At 30.5% G+C, this 20,572-nt stretch overlaps 1 protein-coding gene and 1 pseudogene across 1 annotated transcript; both read left to right on the forward strand.

Annotated features, from left to right (window-relative positions):
* Window positions 1–1,197: 1,197 nt before the first annotated feature.
* On the forward strand, window positions 1,198–4,809 carry LOC8284282 (annotated as a pseudogene).
* Window positions 4,810–16,626: 11,817 nt separating this feature from the next.
* LOC8284279 (benzyl alcohol O-benzoyltransferase-like) lies at window positions 16,627–19,089 on the forward strand. Its single transcript, XM_002523975.4, has 2 exons — window positions 16,627–17,187; window positions 18,026–19,089. The coding sequence occupies exons 1-2, from the start codon at window positions 16,738–16,740 to the stop codon at window positions 18,959–18,961; spliced, it is 1,386 nt and encodes a 461-aa protein (XP_002524021.3). The 5' UTR covers window positions 16,627–16,737; the 3' UTR covers window positions 18,962–19,089.
* The last annotated feature ends 1,483 nt before the right edge of the window (window positions 19,090–20,572 follow it).

Here is a 20,572-nt window from a genome sequence, read left to right on the forward strand (position 1 = left end):
TGATATAAATTTAACCTATTGTATCATTATTATAATAACTATTATATATATATATATAGTTACAAAACATATTCTTATTATATAACTAGCTTTCTAAAATATTTTATTTTAAGTGATTTTAAACATATAATTAATGATAAAAAATTTTAAAGTTAATATCATGAAATATATATTTTTTAATAATTTTCAGTATTTAAGAAAAGCATTCAACACTCCATTTTTTACATTTAATTTTATTAAATGCCACCTTAATATTTAAATTTTTGTTCCAAAATATTGCAGTTAATTATAAATTATTTATTATTATAAAAATATATAAATACTATAATATAGTAAATAATTAAAATTTGTTTTTATAATTGAAAAGTATAATTTATGGGGATTTATAAATATTTCTCTGAAATTTATTATAACTTGCACCTATATTATTTATTTTTTAATAATAATAATATTTTTTTCATTTTTTATGTTAACTTTCATCTATTTAGGTGTTAATATTGTATGAAATTATTAAAAAGAGTTACAAAGTCTGCTTAATTCTGTATTTTTATTACTTTTAAAAATATAAAGTTTTTTTAAATAAAAAAAGGTAAATTGCTGTATTTCTTTTCTAGTTTAAATAAAAAATATTATAATTTGATTCTAAAATAACTTTTAATTTAATACAGATTCACATAAAAGTAAAAGAGTCCTCCTAAATTAATAAAACGTGATACTTTAGTACTTTTACTAACTTAAAATTCATTAAACTAATATGTTACATACAAAATTTTTTTATTTTCTATATTAACTGTCATCTATTTAGGTGTTAATATTGTATGCAATTATTAAAAAGAGTTACAAATAATATAAAGTTTTTTAAAATAAAAAATAAGATAAATTACTATATTTCTTTTCTAATTTAAATAGAAAATATCATTATTTGATTTTAAAATAAATTTTAATTTAATACAGATTCACATAAAAATAAAAAGGTCTTTTTAAATTAATAAAAAGTAATATTTTAGTATTCTAATTAACTTAAAATTTATTAAAGACTACTAAAAAAAATAACTATTACAATGAACGAAATTATGCGGAACCTTAAGGGCATTTGTAATTACCCCAGATTTATTTCATCTTAAATTAATTTTCATTAATTCCTTTGCCTTTGTTTTCTTTTGTATTATTTAAAGGAAAGCAGAACTACATTACGGCCCAGTGGATAATATAACTCTGCGAGTATCTGCTTTCTCAGACTGTAGGAAACGGGTTTACTTTAAGGAAACATACAATCGTTGATCCATAATGGCAGCGCAAGAACCGATTCCAGCGCTAGTCTTCAATGTCTATAGACATGAACCAGAACTTATCAGACCAGCTAAACCAACTCCTCATGAATTCAAACCCTTATCAGACATAGATGATCAAGATGGCCTTAGAGTTCAGATCCCACTTATTTTTTTCCACCGTTACCATCCTTCAATGTAACGAAATGACCCATTTCAGGTCATTAAAAAAGCACTTGAAGAGACACTTGTGTTTTATTACCCATTTGCCGGCAGGCTAAGGGAAGTGCGTAATAATAATCGTAAGCTTGTTGTTGAATGTACTGGTGAGGGTATCTTGTTTGTTGAGGCTTTTGCTGATGTCAGTCTTGATCAGTTTGGGGATGATGCTATAAGGCCTCCTTTTCCTTGCTTTGATGAGCTTCTCTCTGATGTGCCTGGTTCTAGTGGGATTATTAACTGTCCTTTGCTGCTTATTCAGGTATTTTATTCTTTATCAAATACAAATCCTTACTCTTTTGTTCATTGATTTTTGATGAGCGTTATTTATACGTTGAATATAAAGTCAATTGATAGATGTGTATATGATACTTATTTATCAAATTAAGTGATGGGTGCTAATTCAGTAGCTGAATATTCAGCTCATCTCTTGTCTGGTTCTGCTGTTTGATATTATTACACTAGTATGGTAAAGAGGAGCATTTATGCTGTTGAATTCTTTTCAGTCAATATGATGGAGGAGGAAGAGCAATAGTCTGCAATGGTACTCTCTTGTTTTGCATCACAAAAAATGAAAGGAAAAAATGAGGAAATTCCATGTTTTTTTGTCATCGATACATTTCTAATGCTCAAGTGAAGAAACGGGTATGACTATAATGAAAAAAGGGAGTCTTTTTAGAGGGAAGGAGGAATTTGCATTCTAGCTAAATCTAGGAACGACATAGCGGGCAAGTGTGGTTTTGAGATTTCCATCCTCACCCCACAAAGGATCAGGGTAGAATGGGAAGGAAAGGGGTAAGTAATTTTGGACGCAAGGACATGAATTCTGTATATTTATTGAATAATCTTATAAATGCTCATAATTTATATATATTTTAACTGCCTGTTAAATAAACTTTTGTTAGGTATCATATAATATTAACTGATAGTTAAGAAAACTAATAAGATTGTCTGCTCAACAATACACTATATAAATGTAATATAAAAGTTTGATTAAAAAGTATGTATCTATTAATTTTGTAAAAATGAAGGCAAGGATATCGACCGCCTCTCCATTTCATAGACGAGGTGGGGATTTATTGTCGTGTTGGGGACGGGACGGATTCCTGTCAAGGCCAGATTGGGTTTTTGGTTATCTCTATCTAAATCTTTGTTTTCATATTTGTATACATTAGCAGTAGCAAATGGCATACTCAGTAGTGATCTAGAGTAGAATTTTGGTAATTCAGTTCAATTATTATTGGACTTAGGCTGCTGATACTATCAGATTAAATCATCTTGGTAGGTCGTGAGAGTCAAAGCCCGAACTTGTGGATGGGATGAACCATGGGTATGCAATATGGCTTTGGTCCACTCTGTCAGAGACCTGTTTGAGAGAGCCTTTTGGTAGGAATTTCAAATTCATTATCAAATGATTATTCAATCTCGTTCTTGAAACTATACCGTGGATCTTCCTATAAAGAAAACTAGATATAATAAATACCAAAACTAATATCAAATTAAAATCTTCCATCAAACTGCATGTTAGAGAACATAAATTGATACTCTATGCAATCAATCTTCTACCACTATAAAGTTCGACAATATTTGTTATATAAATAGTATCGTCCTGGTCTTGAACAGGACTGGTCAAGTTATGTGTGCAAAATTCAAGCTATAAAACTCTTAGGAGATGATTTGCTGCATTCTGCCATATTAGTGGTGCTGTAGATTTAAAATGGAAGAAATGGTCCATACAGCAGATCTCAACTAGGTTGGAATTAAGAAGTAGTTCCGTTGGGGGTAGTCAAAAATTTTCATTGGCACAATATTTTTAATGCTTTTATGGGCAAGGGCTAAAGCCAATAAATTTGTATGCTAACTTGGGTCATTTTTGTTCTCTTTTTAGTTTCAGAAGAAATGGGCAAAATTTAGTTATCAAGATATATTCTGTTTGGAGAGACTAATCCAGTTTAGCCTTAATCTGGTATCTTATGCCACTTTACATAACCAAGAAGAAAAATGCATTGTGTCTGGTAAGCATTTCAAGATGAAGTGAAGGCATTAAGCATGTTGAAGCTAAATTGAAATGTACAATTTTCCCGTTTCAACATTTTTTGTTGGGTCTTGTAGGAAGCTTGTACATTAGCAAGGATTGTTATAAAATTTATGCATCTTTTATTGTACTGTGATTACAGAACATTTTGCTCTAAGAGCATCAGATTTTCAATTATGAACTTGACATTAAGATTGTTGGAAAATGATCAACTCTGATTGTTCCTGTATGATATTCAATGACAGGCAACAAGACTCAAGTGTGGAGGAATAATCTTGGCCATTCGTCTCAACCACACCATAAGTGATGGAGGAGGATTTTTTCAATTCTGGTCGACTGTAAGTGAGATGACACGCGGAGCAAGAGCCCCCTCAGTCCTGCCAATATGGGATAGACACCTTCTAAATGCACGGGATCCACCGCTCATAACATGTGCCCACCATGAGTATGTTGATCTGGTTGACACTGAGGAACAAGTTCCTCTTGCTGACAAGGACCATCGTTCCTTCTTTCTTGGTCCTGCTGAGATAGCTTCACTTCGAAGGCTTGCACCCCCTCACTTCCATAACTGCTCTGATTATGAAATAATAACTGCATCTTTCTGGAGATGTCGCACTATTGCACTTCAACCAAACCCCAATGAGGAAATGCGTGTGATATGTATTGTCAATGCTCGTAACAAGTTTAACCCTCCAATACCTAGGGGGTATTATGGCAACTGCATTGCATACTCAGCAGCAGTAGCAAAAGCAGAAGATCTTTGTCAAAAACCAATAGGGTATGCACTGGAATTGGTAAGGAAAGCTAAGGCAAATGTTACTGAAGAGTACATGCGGTCGGTGGCTGATTTGATGGTGATCAGGTGTAGGCCTTGGTATACAATGGTGAGGACCTTCCTAGTATCAGGTGTGGGGAAACTCAGGTTAGATGAGGTGGATTTCGGATGGGGCAGAGCACTTTATGGTGGGCCGGCCAAGGGTAATGTGGCGAGCTTTCACATAGCATATGGAAAAAAGGAAGGTGAAGATGGGGTTCTTGTTACCCTTTGTTTACCAAAGCTAGCCATGCAAAGATTTGTAAAGGAGTTGGATAGTATGCTGAAAGACCAGCCAACTGGTGGTCACAATAAATCCAAGCTGTCTTCTGCATTGTGAAGAAACTGACTAGGCACTCTTGTGAATGTAAGAAGATGAAAAGTGAGATGCTAATTATGGTGCTTGTCCACATATAATGTAAAACAGGCTTTTCAGAAACAAAAAAAATTCAAATTTGCAAGATTTCAAGAAAGGGTTCCCTTTGTGTATCACGTTTGTGTGTTGGGCCCATATGCTGGACCAGATACACACGTTTGTCGAATTTAATTGACTTATTTAAAGAAGAAAGAAAAGGAAGTGATAAATGTGTTCTTTTTCTGTTTTCTACTTAGAAAAGCCAAAAAATGCAGTTGGTATTCTATAATTTTAATGCAATTTTTTAGGAAAAAAAAAGATAATTTAATTGCAATTATTTGGATTAAAAACACAAAAGATGCATTTCTCCTTCTTTTTTTTTTTTAAAGAAACACTTAATACTCGGCTCAAATAGCAAATTCTTAAAAATGAGAAATTTTGAGTTCGAATTTTTATTTTTATATTAGGTGAATTTTTATTTTTATGACGAGTGTAAAAGAATGATTACTTCATTTTATGTAGTTCATAATTCGTTGACTCTTCTATAAATTAAAAAATTAAAAAGAAAAACTTAATAATCTAAGATTTTTCAAAATAAAAAATTGTAAATACAGACAAAGATATTATATTACCCTTCTTTTTTTATGCAATGTATTATTTCTTTATTTACAATTTTATAAGATCCATGATCATGTGAAAAGGGGGAAGAGAATCTGAAAGAGATCAAATAAATGTAAGAATGTGGCACAAAATCTGTCAAAGATGAGGAATTAAAAGTTGAAAAACTAATTGATAAAAAATGACTATTATCTTGTTTGGGAGACGGAAGGAAATTGAGTAGACTGAAAAACAAGGAGTGCAATTAAAGATAACTTGTAAATTTATCATCATATCCTGAGTTTTTATGCAAAAATTCACTATTATAAAACTATCTGGATATTTAATTCAGAGGTTTGATACAGTTGATGTAGTTAATAATTACTTTTTACTGAATAATTATATTAAAACATTTATTAAAAATTTAAAAAATAACAATTGATAACTGATTTAGTAATACACAGCTGCTGATTGTATCAACTTTATTTTATAGATTTTTTTATCAGTTGATAGCTAATTTAATTTTATTTACTTATTTGAACATTATTATTTTTATTAAAACTTATTAATAATAACCTACTTTAAATTATATCATATAATTAAACTTTTATATTTTATAATAAATAATTATCATTTTAAAATTATCCTTAATAGTTAAATAGTAAAAATATTTATAATTATGGTATTTGAAATTAAAAAACTTTATTAATAGAATTTAAATTTAAACTTTTATTTTTAAAATAACTTTTATAAATATTTTTAATAATAAATACAATTAAGCTAAAGAAAATTAATTATAATATTTTAATTATCATAAGCTATTTTTATTAATTTATTCATTAATATAATATAATAAATAAAACATATTTAACGATGAATTATATCATCAATGGTCATTTAACAAATTAACATCTACCGCTAATAAAATTTTATCATACGGTTAATTTATCAGCAATCGGCTACTAGCTATCAATGACCGGTTATCGGCAACCAAACAAGTCTAAATCCTTACTCTTACACATATTTATTCAACTTGTTTTCTTAAAAAGGAAAATTGTCCTAGTCAAAAGCTCATTGGTATAATTGGTATTTGTTCAAAGGATAAAGAAGAGATTTTCTTTAAAAAAGAAAAAAATTGGAGACAGACCGTATGCAAGCTATAAGTAATAATAAAAAATTATTAAAATAGCGTAATTGTAGTTTATTGTCTAATTCCCACTTAGGCTATCTGTTATTTTATAATATATAATCTAGAAAACAATTTTTATAGTGGCCGGCCATTATCAATCTCGGCTTTAGAATTATTCAGATTAGACACAATTGCTTTAGCTTAATTAATTAATTAATTGTTAATTTTTCTTTCCTTTCATCTTCCCACGCGAAGGTCTTAATGCATGCAGATGCAGGTTGCTTTCAGGTTTTAGCTTCACGTCAAGAAAAACACCCTCTCATTACTATTTAAATCCTCCATATTTGTCCCTTTTTCTAAAAAAATTTAAAATGTATGTTTCTGCATTATTTTCAGCAATTACGTGGTCTGATTCTACATATTAATTAATACCATATATAAATATATATATATTAGTTAGTAGTTCTAATTTGATACAAATTTATATTTTTTAGAAATTGGTTGGAATGTGTTTTTAATCTTATCTATTAATAGAATTTTAATTCACACGACCTATTGCATCCAATGCTTGTCAAAAAGCTTTTTTGTAATTAATCGTGCAAGAGATTTTAGTTTATTATTGGGAATTTTGGATATTTATTGGATAACAGAAAATTTTGAATTTCAAAATGTATTTAAAATATTGAATAACTTGATTTATAATAATCAGGTTAATTTTTTATTTGTTACTTTGTGTGCCTTTCTAATATTTTCTGGCGCAATTGCTAAATCGATGCAATTACTTCTATATGTATGGTTATCGGATGCCATGGAACGACCTACTCCTATTTCTGCTCTAATATATATAGGCCTAATACATACGTGGGCCCATGTACTTATCACTTTAGTTAGATAGCCCCTTATACTTTGAGCTTGACCTATTACATACATATACTTAAGAAATTTCTAACTTATAAACACCTGGCAGCTTAGATGGCAAATAGCGTAATATCAAATGCTAATGCGCGAGTGAGCTAGTGTTTTCTAATCCGACGTGGCAATAGACAGTGTTATTATAGTTTTTTCATTAAAACGATTAAATTTCCAATTTTCTCTATCTCCTTTCTCTTTTCTTACAATTTTAGGGTTTTATTTCCTCTTTTTCTTCTTTGCAATGGAGCATGCAGATTTTAATTAATTGTCCCAAGATTTTATGTTTTCAATGTGTCATATTATGGGGAATCGGCTAGATTGAAGAGTTCTTGGACTGTTTTAAACCCCGGTAGGAGGTTCTTTGGTTGTAGGAAGTTTGGTGTAAGTTTTTCTATCCTTGATATATATCTTTTAGGGTTCTTAATATATTTGTTGTGATGTTAATATTTTTTAAAGCTGTAATTTGCGTGGGTTGACTAAGTGTTTGGATTTAAATACTTGAATCGTATAAATTGGTGCTTGTGGATATTTTCTTTGGTTTGACCCTTTTGTTCCAGAATATGCAAGGCATATAATTAATGGATTGCTGAGACGTCTGCGAAGAATTGAAGCTGAGAAGGAGAACGCGAAGCGCAAATCCAAGGCTATGATGATTGTCTTAGCCAGTTTTGTTGTTTTCTTAGATTGGATTGTGTTAATGGCAATAGCAGAGTGTTGTTTAGGCTATTTTTTAATTTATGCAAGCAACTATTGGTAATTATATCCACAAAATGAGATTTGGGGCATTATTTAACAAAAGCAAGTTTTAATGTACTTTCAATTAGAATGTTTTGTAAACATCTTTTGTATGATGGTATTAACTTCAAGTTTGTTGTAATGGTTGTCTTTTTTAATTTTGAACTATTATGATAATAGTGGAAATGTGTTTTGATAAGTTATGGACAGTTGGTAAAGTGACATATTTGATAAAAAAACAAAACCGATTTCATTCCAAAGTGAGAAATAACAACTGGTTTTTCATAGTAGCAACTGAAACAACCATAATTAAGGCTAAACACCAATGAGACAATACCAATATTAAGTAAGATTCACTGTCATTACAACAGAAAAAGAACAAAGTTTAATGTCATTACAGTAGAAAAAGGATAAAAAATACAAAAACGTCACTAATCTATAACTTCCATCGTGGTTTAGGATCAATAGGCTGAGTTTGTGGAACTTCATGTTGTGTATTAGAGCTTGTTTATGCACTTCTTATGTGCACCTGTTGGTGCTACAGTTGATTGCGTGTTCTCTGTTGCCTTTCTACTTAAGTCTTGGAGGTTTAAAACCCAGCTCAACTAGTTCAGATGCAGACTTCAAGTTTCTTAGAGGCACAATTACTTTGTTATTGCTCTATCGAGGCTGGCAAATATACATTAGATAGAAATTAGATCAAATCAAACTTCATATAACTTGAACAAGCAATTAATGTAACTCACATTCAAAATTGTATATCTAGTTTCTTCATTGATATAATATCCTAATCCATCCACTCTAGCTCTTTTAGCCTGAGGTTGTGATGCATCACTAACAGTTGGATCTCTTTCAAAATCTCTACCTCTGCCTCTCCTATTTGAAACTCTCCCAATACTTGTGGCACTTTCTGTAACCCACCATTACTTGCCTCACCTTTCATTAACAACTATAGCAATTGCATAAAGTGAATTAGAAAAGAAGTCAGTACAAATTGAGAAATTTAGAGAAATACCTGAGAAGGGGTTGGTGTCCTCAAATTACGGACTGTCACATTTGGGGTAGGAAGATATGGAGTACTCACATTTGGGGTAGACAACTCTTTACTTCTGCAACTCGCACTTGCAGTCATCACATTTCCAGTTGTAGTCCTCACTTTGGCAGTTGCACTTGCCTAAAAAAGAGTATAACAACATCAATATGGTATAACACATAATATAAGATAATCATGAGGGTTTAGAAGTACCTGTGTATCAGTTGTACCTTTATTAGGACACCCCTTTTTGTTGTGACCTTTAGATTTATACAAGGAGCATGTTATTTTTGCTCCTCTCCTTGAAAATTTTTCAACTTTCTTTGGCACATCCCTTGACTTTCTTTTATTCCTTTTTGGCCTCTTAATTTTTTTTGTGATTTCAAGATGCTCAATTGGACTGTGAGTAGATTCAGGCTACATCATATACCAAGTACAGGTTGAATAGGATTGGCATATGCCTTTAAATAAGTCTCTCTCTTATACCAATGCACAACATAATCTTTTGGATTAAGATTTTTATGGTTCATCCCACAAATAGCATGAGCACAGGGAATTCCTTTCAATTTTCAAGATCTACAAGTGCAAGTTTGCTTCCTATTTCCACAATATGTCCATAATCTCCTTTAGCAATTTCAAATCATGCATCACTATTCCACAAAATCTGACATTTCATTACACTATCCTTGTTCTTTTGCAATCTCTCCATTGCCATAGGTGATATTTCACTAATCCAAGTACATGCAAAATCCCTCATGGTGGTAATCCTAGTCATAATTTTCTTTCTAATTTCTTCCAGCATAGTAATTATTGACTTATACCCAGAAATTAACGCCCATGAATTAAAAGTCTTTGCCATATAATTTTTCACACACATCACACTTAACTGATGCATCAAAATAGGCCTTACACCATGTTTCCTTATTATAACATAACAAGTCCTCACATATCCATCTACCTAATTTTTCCAAAACATAAAGTTTGTCCTTAAATTCCCTCTCAAAAATACTTCATGCACACTCCTAGAATTTTTTTTTCTTCTCTTTGCACCTTTCCATTTTTTTGTCCACTTACTCCAAATGTGTCTACCACACATTTTGTATTCAGCATGAGGTAAGACTTCCTTAGTCGCAGGTATTAAGCCCTAACAGAAAACAACCATATTATATTTAAAAGTCACAACAATTGTTACTTATAACTAAAATACAAACAATGCTGAAATAAGAGAACTACCTTTTGCATATATGTCATTATAGTTATTCCTTCTCCATTTTGCAGGTCCATATATTCTTTTAAAGATAATAAAAATTTCTTCCAGCTTACTTTAGCCTCCAGCTCTAGCACTGACTAAGCAATGAAAAATATCTCTCCATTTCCATCTTTTGTAACAGCAACGAGAAGCTGCCCCTTACAAACATCTCTTAAAAAATACCCATATGATCCAATCACTCTCCTACACCTCTCTTTCCATATAATTTTACATGTATTAAAACAAACATAGAATCTCTCAAAAACTTCAAAATCAGAATTTTTTCTTGTCTACTGTCACAAAACAAGTGCTGCCAGGATTTGACCTATAAATCTCATCCACATAATCTGCAACTTTCCAAACTCCTCTACATGATCCCTACAGACTATCGTACCGCTTTTATTTTAGCCCTTCCACAGGTCGTAATTTTCACATACATTTTCAATTCTTTTTTACACAAATCTTGTAACTCCCACAACTTAATTCCTGGTTGTGAAGTGATCCTACTTCTGAAGTACTTTGCAATGAAATTTGAGTTACATAAGGCATTCTTGTTGTATCTATGGCATTTATGAACATGCTTATACGTTCTTAAAATAAAATTCCATGTGTTTCCCTCACTGTTTCCAAACAGTATCCATGGACAACCACTTCTTTTGCACTTAACCCTCACCCTATGTTTTTCATTAGGTCTGAGCTTCAACTGGACTCCCCTATGAACAATATACTTAGAGGCAACATCCCTAAATTGCATGGCATTCTCAAATACCATTTCAATTTCCCATATTGGCAACTTTGTATTCAAGTCATAGTACGCCTTTTTACTTTCTCTTCTAGCAGGTAAATCTACACCTTCATCCCCCTCTTTAATCTCAGATTCATTACTACACTAATCATCACTCCCATAATACTTCTCATCACCTCCAACTTTACCTTCATATTTATTTTCACCTTCATTTCAATTTTCATACCCTTCATCATGTCCTACTTCTTCTAAAGGTACTTCTACAAACCCATCTTCTACCTCCTTCCTTCTTTTTCTCCTTAAAAATTCATGTGTTGCCTCCCTTATAGCTCTTAATTCATCATCAACATCACTACCTTCATTGTTATCCTCATTAGTACCGACCAACTCTACATTCTCAGCCTCACTGTCAGACTCACAAGCACCTTCAGATTCACTATCCCCCTCACCAACACCCTGATCCTCACCCTCATCCTCAATGTTCTCTCTATTGCTAGTTGTTTCAAATCTGCTAGAAGAAGCCCTAGCATCTCTATTTATATTCTCCTTCTCATTATCCACACCTGCGCTAGCCCCACTAACATTACTAAATACACTTTCACCTACAATAGGGTATTTGTCCACATCATCATCAACATCTATAACCACTTCTAGCTCATCTATCACATGAGTGACAAATAAATCAACTACTTCATTGTTCTTTAAACTACTTGCCTATTGTAAAATTACCTCATCACTATCTAAAGCTACAAATGTATCACTATTCACTGCTTTATAAAACATACCACCGATAGTTGTAAACCCAAAGTCTCTAGTATAACCTAAGAACTCAAACAATGACAGCTTCTCAGAGTCCACATCAAGCAAATGTTCAACCCCCATTTTCCCAATATGTTGTGGCTGTGGTCCATGAGTTAGAGAACCACTAAGGTGCCACCTCAAGTGTATTGCCACATCCATATCACTTAACTAGAAAATATACAAATGATTTAATAAATTTTTTATACATATAATTACAAATGCATGGACCATTGTATCTACTACTTTCATTGATTTTTAAAAACCCTAATTTATACAACTATTCACCAAAATACCATTAAACCTTCAAAGTTATAAGAAACTTACTTTTTCAATTAAAGCTTCGACAATCTGCCTTCTTTATTAACTCTGCAACTTCTCTTACAAATGAGATTCACTGTCTTTTTTACTTCAATCTGCAACTTCTCTCTCGCAACTTCTCTAATGCAATGGTATGCAAGACTTCGTGATTACGGATTTCAATTTCAGTTAGGAATTTTTTCCAGTTAGGGATTTAGGATTTGTTTTAGTTGCTTAACTTAGCGATTTTAGGGACTGGATTTTTTCCTCTCTCGTGAAGTGTCATAATTGGTGTTAGGACAATATTCATTAATGAGGTTAGTTGAGAGGAGTTGGAAACATTGTTTATATGTCTTCCAGCTCAACTTTACAAATGAATGACTCAATGAGCATGTTTGCCAACTTTTAACATCTAATGAGTTAGAAATTTCTCAAGTTAAAGTATCTAATAGGTAAAGCTTAGAGTATAAGGGGCTATCTGACTAAAAATGACAAGTACAAGGAGCTATGTATGTATTAGGCTATATATATATATATATATATATATAGTGTCACGGCAACCAAGAAACTTGACTATTTTTCTTCATTTTGCATCCTCAATTTTTGTTAGTAATACATCCTAAAATTAGTTATATTATAATTAAAGAATTATATCAAATAATTAATATATATTTTTTAAAATCTTACTATACATTTGTTAAAAAGGTAAAAATAAAGATTAAAAAAATTAATTAACTTTTTATATATTAATTATTTAAATAACTAATATATTATTTAATAATTAATATTACATATTCTTTTTCTAGAGAAAAAAAAAAAGATAAATTCTTTATCCCTCTACAAAACATATAATATAAAACGTCGTAGAATTTTAGTAGCTGCAAGAGAAGACAAGTTCTAAAGTATTGTTTGTTTGTCTGACGAGAGATTTAGTAAAAAAGTGCACCGACTTATTTCATTTATACAAACAAGACTATAGGCGCTACAGTTGGAGAACTAGAAAGTCAGGAAAGCCAAAAATATCAATCTCATTTAATTTTAATGCTACAACATGGAATCTCAATTGTCTCAAAATAAATCTTAACATTTAATTATGTGAAATATAGTCTGATTTAGTATATGCAAGAGTTATGAAATGCTTGTGTTTCTAAAGTTTTGAACCTTAAACTATTTTAATATAGTTTTTCATTCTGCTGTATTATTAATAATTATTAATTTTTTTTTAACAATTTCTTGTTTCCAGCTGTGGTAATTGTGGAGCAATTGAAGAAGCAGTACTAATTGGTCTTTAGTCCTGGCTCCTTGCCCTGTACAGATCATCCCGGAAAACTTCCCAACTCTTTCGATAGGAAACCAGGACTTTCATGCCATAGATTGGATTATATACATATATTTGAATTTATATATAAAAAATAAGAATTTGGTAGTTGAGACTTGAGAGTAGAAAAGATGAAGAACATGCAAGGAAACTTAAATATATGGTTGTTGAAGTCTAAAAGGAAATAACAGTTGTTGAACTTGAAGCTAATTTTCTTATTGGAATTTTCTGTCCAATTCACATATCACAGAGATGAAGGTAAAGGAAAATGAATATGTTGACTAATAATTTAGGGCCATATCATTTCATAAAATATTCTTTTGATTACTAGTGGAGGGGCCATCTACTTTTATATGTGACAAATCAAGGGTGTTTCTCTTGTTAAATGGTCAAAGTGACTATTATAATCAACCTGGCTGCTGCTGAGAAGTTACTATTTTCTTCTTCTTCCTCTCTTATTTTCCATTTTAATTTAAGTTTTATTAGGGTTTTTCAAGAGCAAGTTAGTGGAAGTCAAAAAAACAGAAGAAAGAATTAAAAGGAAATGAATGTGTAGTCGAATTCCAACTTTCTTTTAGACTAGAAAAGTTGCTGAAAGTGGAAGGACAGGAGCTCTGATGGCCATAGCTTTCTAACTAATAAATTAACTTGGGCTCACATTTTGTGGTGGGATCTTATTTCCCGTTTTTTCTTTAAGATGAACTTATTAGAAAAATTTCTAAAAGACGCATCCAAATTCTATGTTACCTTTGTAGCACTCAATATTGTGAGATGAATCTAAAAAGCTTTGTAAAAAATTATCTTGTTGTTGGATAGTAAAAAAAGTATGTTTAGGATTTTCTTAATTTAATAGGTTAATACTTTTATTTTCTTTATTAAATCTATTTTTTTGAAAAATATCAAATTACATATTTATCTCAAAAAGCAATTTTTGAAACTTAAAACCACTAAAAGAGAAAAAAAAAAATTTGAAAAGCATTTCCTCAATCGCAATAGGGTAAAATATCTATTGAAATCTAATTTTTTTTTAAATTAATTTTTGACTCTTAAATTTTTTTATTTTAACATGTGTATTTACTTTTGACGCATGCGATTTAAATTTATATGTAATTTTATAATTTTTCTATTAATTCATTGATTCATAAGTTACATTTTAAAAAAAATAATATATTCCTCATATTTTAATATTATATCAACTAATAAATAGTTTCTTAATCAGATAATATCGTTTCTACTATTAGTTGTAAATTAGTAGTCTATTTTTAAAATATAATGAATAAATATTAAAAAATTTATTAAATTTTATTTATAAACTTCATTTTATAATCATATAACGCACGAATAAATTAATAGTTGTAATTAATAGTAAAAATAATATTATATATTACATATGTAGACCTATTCATGATGTTGTTTTTTATTAGAAGATGTTGGACTAAACTTGATATATATATATATATATATATATATATATATATATTATATTTGAAATTTTAACCAATAAGTTAGAAACCCACAATGGATATGCATGCCATTCTCTAAATTACAAAAATAAAAGAAAATAATTCAAATGCCAACTATTGGCAATCTAGAAACTTAAATTTAAACTTTTCATTAATAAAAACAGATCAATTCGAACATGAAGAAGGTTGATAGTGTTAGGTTTCCTGTAAACATGAAAAACTAATAGGGATTTATTCAAAAATCAAATTAAAAAAAAAATCCTAATAAAGTCGCTTTTAATTTACACTTGTTAAATTATAGCTCTTAGTTGATTATTATTAACTTATTATAGCATATCTTTTGTTTATCCATTATAACATGTCATAGTTACATATGTATAAAATATATCAAAATGCATGCTAGAACAGTTAACCAATGAGCTAACTTGATTCATGATTTGATGATTAATCAGGCAACAATTGACGAATGGAGGGCAATTAGATTGATAATTCACGCTCTTCATTTTTTTTATATAATAAAGTTCTTTAATATATTATTTATAGACACACACTAAAAATGAGTCATATTAATTAATTATATTGAGTTAACTAATTTTAAATATTTTTTATCGCATATTTATTTTAAATTAACATTAATTAGTTGTGGTAACCTGGTATGACTGTATACCAGCACCATTCATCTCAATTGAACCCATAATCAATGGTCAAAATAAATATGTTCTACGCAGAAACGCTACTTTAGAACTTTAAATTCGGATCAAAAGAAATAATTGAAAATAAATAAATTTAGTTACATGTTCAACACTATATTTTTAAATAGAATAATAAAATCACCTTTTTTATATATATTTTACTATTATGAAAATAGAGTGGATATATTGATAAAGAGTTTTGATAATGATAATCTACCATAAAAAAAAATTATATTTTAAATTATAAATAATTAATTGTTATTATTTTAATTAATTTAATTTGATATCCCTTTCTATAAATTTAGGTTGTGAATGAATCTATATATATATATAATTTTTAATTTTTTTATACAGATTAAAATATATGAACGAATTTCAAAATAATAAAGTTTATAAAAAATAAAACTTAATATATTTTATAAGTTGATAGCTAATTATTATATATAATTAGGTAATTAAATATTTAATTATTCTAAAAAAATTATTAAAATTAAAATAATATCAGTTATTACAGATTTACAAAATATCACCCATCTATAAAATATTAAAATAATCATTAATAAATACGTCGAAATCTCGCAAACTACAAAACAATAGACCATTATAATTGTTACCATGTATCTACCCAACTAATCTATAGTAACACTCGCAAACAAAATTAAAATTTGAAAAGCAAAACTTAATTCTATTTTTCCCTCATGATTAAATTTATAATGGCCAATCGAAATAATCTAACAACCCATTGGGGCCACAAGCTGGAAGAATATATCAAGTCAAGTCAATATTTGGTATGTAAAGTACAGTCATAGCAACCAAGAAATGGCTATGCAACTTCATATTTGACTTCACTAATTCAAAGAATTATACATTTAATTATGATTACCAAAACTTATGATAAACTTGGAAACATATTTAATTCATGTGAACTTATATCTATCTTCCCACTATAAATACATATCCTTTTATCAAGAATCTATCCTCACACAAAACAACCCAACTCCTAGGCCTAATTGCTTAGTGTCTACTTACCCTCCCTTTGGCCATTCTTTTTACATACTATATTCATTCTTGAATCATGGCTCCACCGCCTTCCACCTCTCTAGTCTTTAAGGTTCACAGGCATGAACCTGAACTGGTCACTCCAGCTAAACCCACCCCACATGAGTTCAAGCCGTTATCCGACATCGATGACCAAGAGGGTCTCAGATTCCACATTCCGGTGATACAGTTTTACCGGTGTGATCCTTCCATGAAAGGAAAAGACCCTGCAAAGGTCATTAGAGAAGCACTTGCTGAAACACTTGTGTTTTATTATCCGTTTGCTGGTAGGCTTAGAGAAGGGCCTGACCGTAAGCTTATGGTGGAATGTACTGGTGAAGGTGTGTTGTTTATTGAAGCTGATGCTGATGTTTCACTGCAGCAATTTGGTGATGCTCTTCAACCTCCATTTCCTTGCTTGGAAGACCTACTTTTTGATGTTCCTGGTTCTACTGCTGTGCTAAACTCCCCTTTGTTGCTTATTCAGGTACTTAATTATTCACTTCTTCTCATTTAGCTAGATTTTCTTATTTCTCTCTCTTCCTTTCTCGATCAGACTCTAGCCATATCAAAAATTTTGAATTTCACCATATGCCATCAATTGCATGTTTATTTTATTATGACAGTATTTATCATGTGTAACATTTACATTAATTGAATTATATATTACCATTAGCTAGCATGATTAAAATATAATCAATATAAATACTATACCAACTAAATTTTTTTATATTTCAATATATAATTAATTTTATATATAAACGACGTAACAAAGGACTAAAAATATCAATATAAGACACACCGCTCTAAACTAATTACGTCAATTAAATATATTATAAAAGATGAAAAAATAATATAATATATATTCTATTTTAATATTAAATAATTAATATATAATTATTTAAAATTAATATATTATTTATTATCAATTTTTCAATAAGTTCATACGTAAACTAAATAAAAGTTTTCGTACCTTGCTTTCACGCTCACCTAATTAATACACAGTGACCTTTTATTTATATGTTAAAAACTAGTGGAATAGTGATGTTAAATGATATCATGTTCCTTCTCCACTGGAAACAGACAATAACTTTAAAAAAACAAATAATGGTCGTTGTGTCTGTCCAAATTTTATAATAAATTCAATGCTATCTTAAAAAGCCTCTTTTGCTTTAGTACAAGTCTTATATAGGCATACTCATCAGAATAACTCCAGTTGTCTTTATGCTTTTATTACATAAAATTGCGAAAAATTAAAATTCTAGCATTTAAGTAGTAATATTATATTTGAGAATCCCAAATAAAAATAAGCTTTAAATTGGCAGGTGACACGCCTCAATTGTGGTGGCTTTATTTTCGCCCTCCGACTCAACCACACAATAAGCGATGCGCCCGGCCTAGTTCAATTCATGTCAGCCGTAGGAGAGATGGGGCGCGGTGCACATGCACCCTCTGTTCTTCCTGTGTGGGAAAGACAAGTGCTAAACGCGCGAAACCCACCGCGAGTAACCTGCGAACACCGGGAGTACGATGAGGTGGCCGACACCAAAGGCACGATAATTCCGCTGGATGACATGGTACACCAATCATTCTTCTTTGGACCCACTGAAATCTCAGCTCTTCGGAGTCTGGTTCCACCTCATCTGCGTCAATCTTCTACTTTCGAAATTTTAACGGCGTGTCTGTGGAAGTGTCGCACAATGGCACTTCGACCGGACCCAAAGGAAGAAATGCGTATAATTTGCATTGTGAATGCACGTAATAAGTTTAATCCGCCTTTACCAAAAGGTTACTACGGGAATGGGTTTGTGTTTCCAGTGGCGGTTGCCACCGCGAGAGAATTATCTCGAAACCCGCTGAGTTTTGCGTTGGAACTGATAAGAAAGGTTAAAGAAAGTGTGAGTGAAGAGTATGTGAGATCAGTGGCTGATCTAATGGTGATTAAGGGTAGGCCTCATTTTACGGTGGTGAGGAGTTACCTAGTGTCGGATGTGACGCGTGCAGGGTTCGGGGAGGTGGATTTTGGTTGGGGTCAAGCTGCTTATGGTGGACCAGCTAAAGGTGGGGTAGGAGCCATTCCTGGAGTTGCGAGCTTCTACATACCATTCAAGAACATGAAAGGAGAGAATGGAATTGTGGTGCCAGTTTGCTTGCCTGCACAAGCAATGGGCGTATTTGTAAAGGAGCTCAGTGGTATGTTACAGCAGCAGCAGCCAATTAGCAGTGCTAAAAAGTCTTTATTTATAACTTCTGCATTGTAATGTGGTGGAGTAGTAATGTTGCTTTCTTTGAAGAGTGTGATCATATGTTGTGAGGTAAGTGTATGTGAACATGATTTCTGTAAGGAAAAATAAATAAATAAGATAATCAGTTTTGCATTTTAAAGTAATTTTCCTTTGTTTTTCTTTTTTCTTCTTCTTAACAATAGAAATGATATACATTTCGTCAGAATTCCAATTACAGGGAGAGCCAAAAGTTCAAGAAAGGGACAAAGTCTAGAGTATGCAGACTTAGAATTCTTCTTCTAATATTTGAAGCATGTGATGTTAGCTTTCTAAAAAAAACTAAAATTTCTTAACTAGAAAATAAATTGGAAAAAAAGGAAAAATTAAGTAATATTGTATATTATTTTTCAGGTTAATGAACTATTACCATAATATAGTATTTGTATTTTTCCAACATTATTATAAGAAAATTATTCCACTAGATTTTTGGATTTGGTGTATTGTATTTCATCTGCAACGACGCACCGTTGGGCAAAGTTGAAGTTTCATGAGAAATCATAGCAAAATGGGCTTCGGCCTATTAAAATGGAAGAGCAGGATTTTTAATCCCCAGATCGATATTCCATTTTTGTCCAGTTTCATTTTGTGCCGTCGTTGTTCTATTTATTAAAATGATAATTAATAAATATATATATATATATATATATATATATATATATATAATAATAATAATAATAATAATAATAATAATAATAATAATAATAATTCTAATTGATTATATATATATATATATATATATATATAATAAAATTTTATGTTTTATTTATTAAAACAAATTAGTAAACTGACCAATCAAACCCAATTAACTGAAATAACTAAAAATATTTTATTAATAAATTTATTTGAGCTGCATTTAAATATATATGATGATTTACAAGAAATGCTCCCTTAGAGATACTATTTCTACAAATACATCTTTGCAGGGAGAATATCACTTCTAAATATAAAAATTTGTAAGATTTTATAATTATACCTTTTAAGGAATATTATTAATATAAAATATGCACATATAATAAAATATTTATTTATTTTATATGCAACATTTATTTTACAAAAAGTGTTTTTTAATAAACCTCATTTACCGAATAAATATACATCTATCACTATTCTAGTAACGCTATTGTTTTTTAATATATAATCCTCGTTAAATAAATATTATTTTAAAAATTCATTATTACATTAGTGGAAGCCACTATTATCTGATCGAGATATTGATAGAAAAAGAGGCTTTGGTTTTAGAAGCCCACTTAAATATTTCTCAAATTAGATGAAGACAAGTTGCAATTGTTATAATGTCACGACTCCACCTGTGGGTCCGTGACTGGCACTAGAGAATGGGTAGGCGTAAGGCCACCGAATCCCGTAGTAAGCCTGACACTCACAACTCAAACAAATCTCATCTCAATTTAATATTATTAAAGCCACAAATTATCTTAATAGTTACATTTTACATAATTACTTCGGTCTGTCATAAAAATTAGGCGAGACCCGGAACTACAGAAAATTTACCACTGATATCCCTACTATTACTACTGCGGAGGATCTAAGATTTTCGTTTCTTTGTTTTTTTTACAATTTAACATACCA

The sequence above is a fragment of the Ricinus communis genome, chromosome 10 (assembly GCF_019578655.1).
Source record: "Ricinus communis isolate WT05 ecotype wild-type chromosome 10, ASM1957865v1, whole genome shotgun sequence".
NCBI lineage: Eukaryota > Viridiplantae > Streptophyta > Magnoliopsida > Malpighiales > Euphorbiaceae > Ricinus > Ricinus communis.

Bases quoted from the DNA above. Each gene is read 5' to 3' on its own strand.
- LOC8284279 (XM_002523975.4), top strand. From the start codon at position 16,738: ATGGCTCCACCGCCTTCCACCTCTCTAGTCTTTAAGGTTCACAGGCAT. The intron at 17,188-18,025 runs GTACTTAATTAT...TTAAATTGGCAG, and splicing joins CCCCTTTGTTGCTTATTCAG to GTGACACGCCTCAATTGTGG.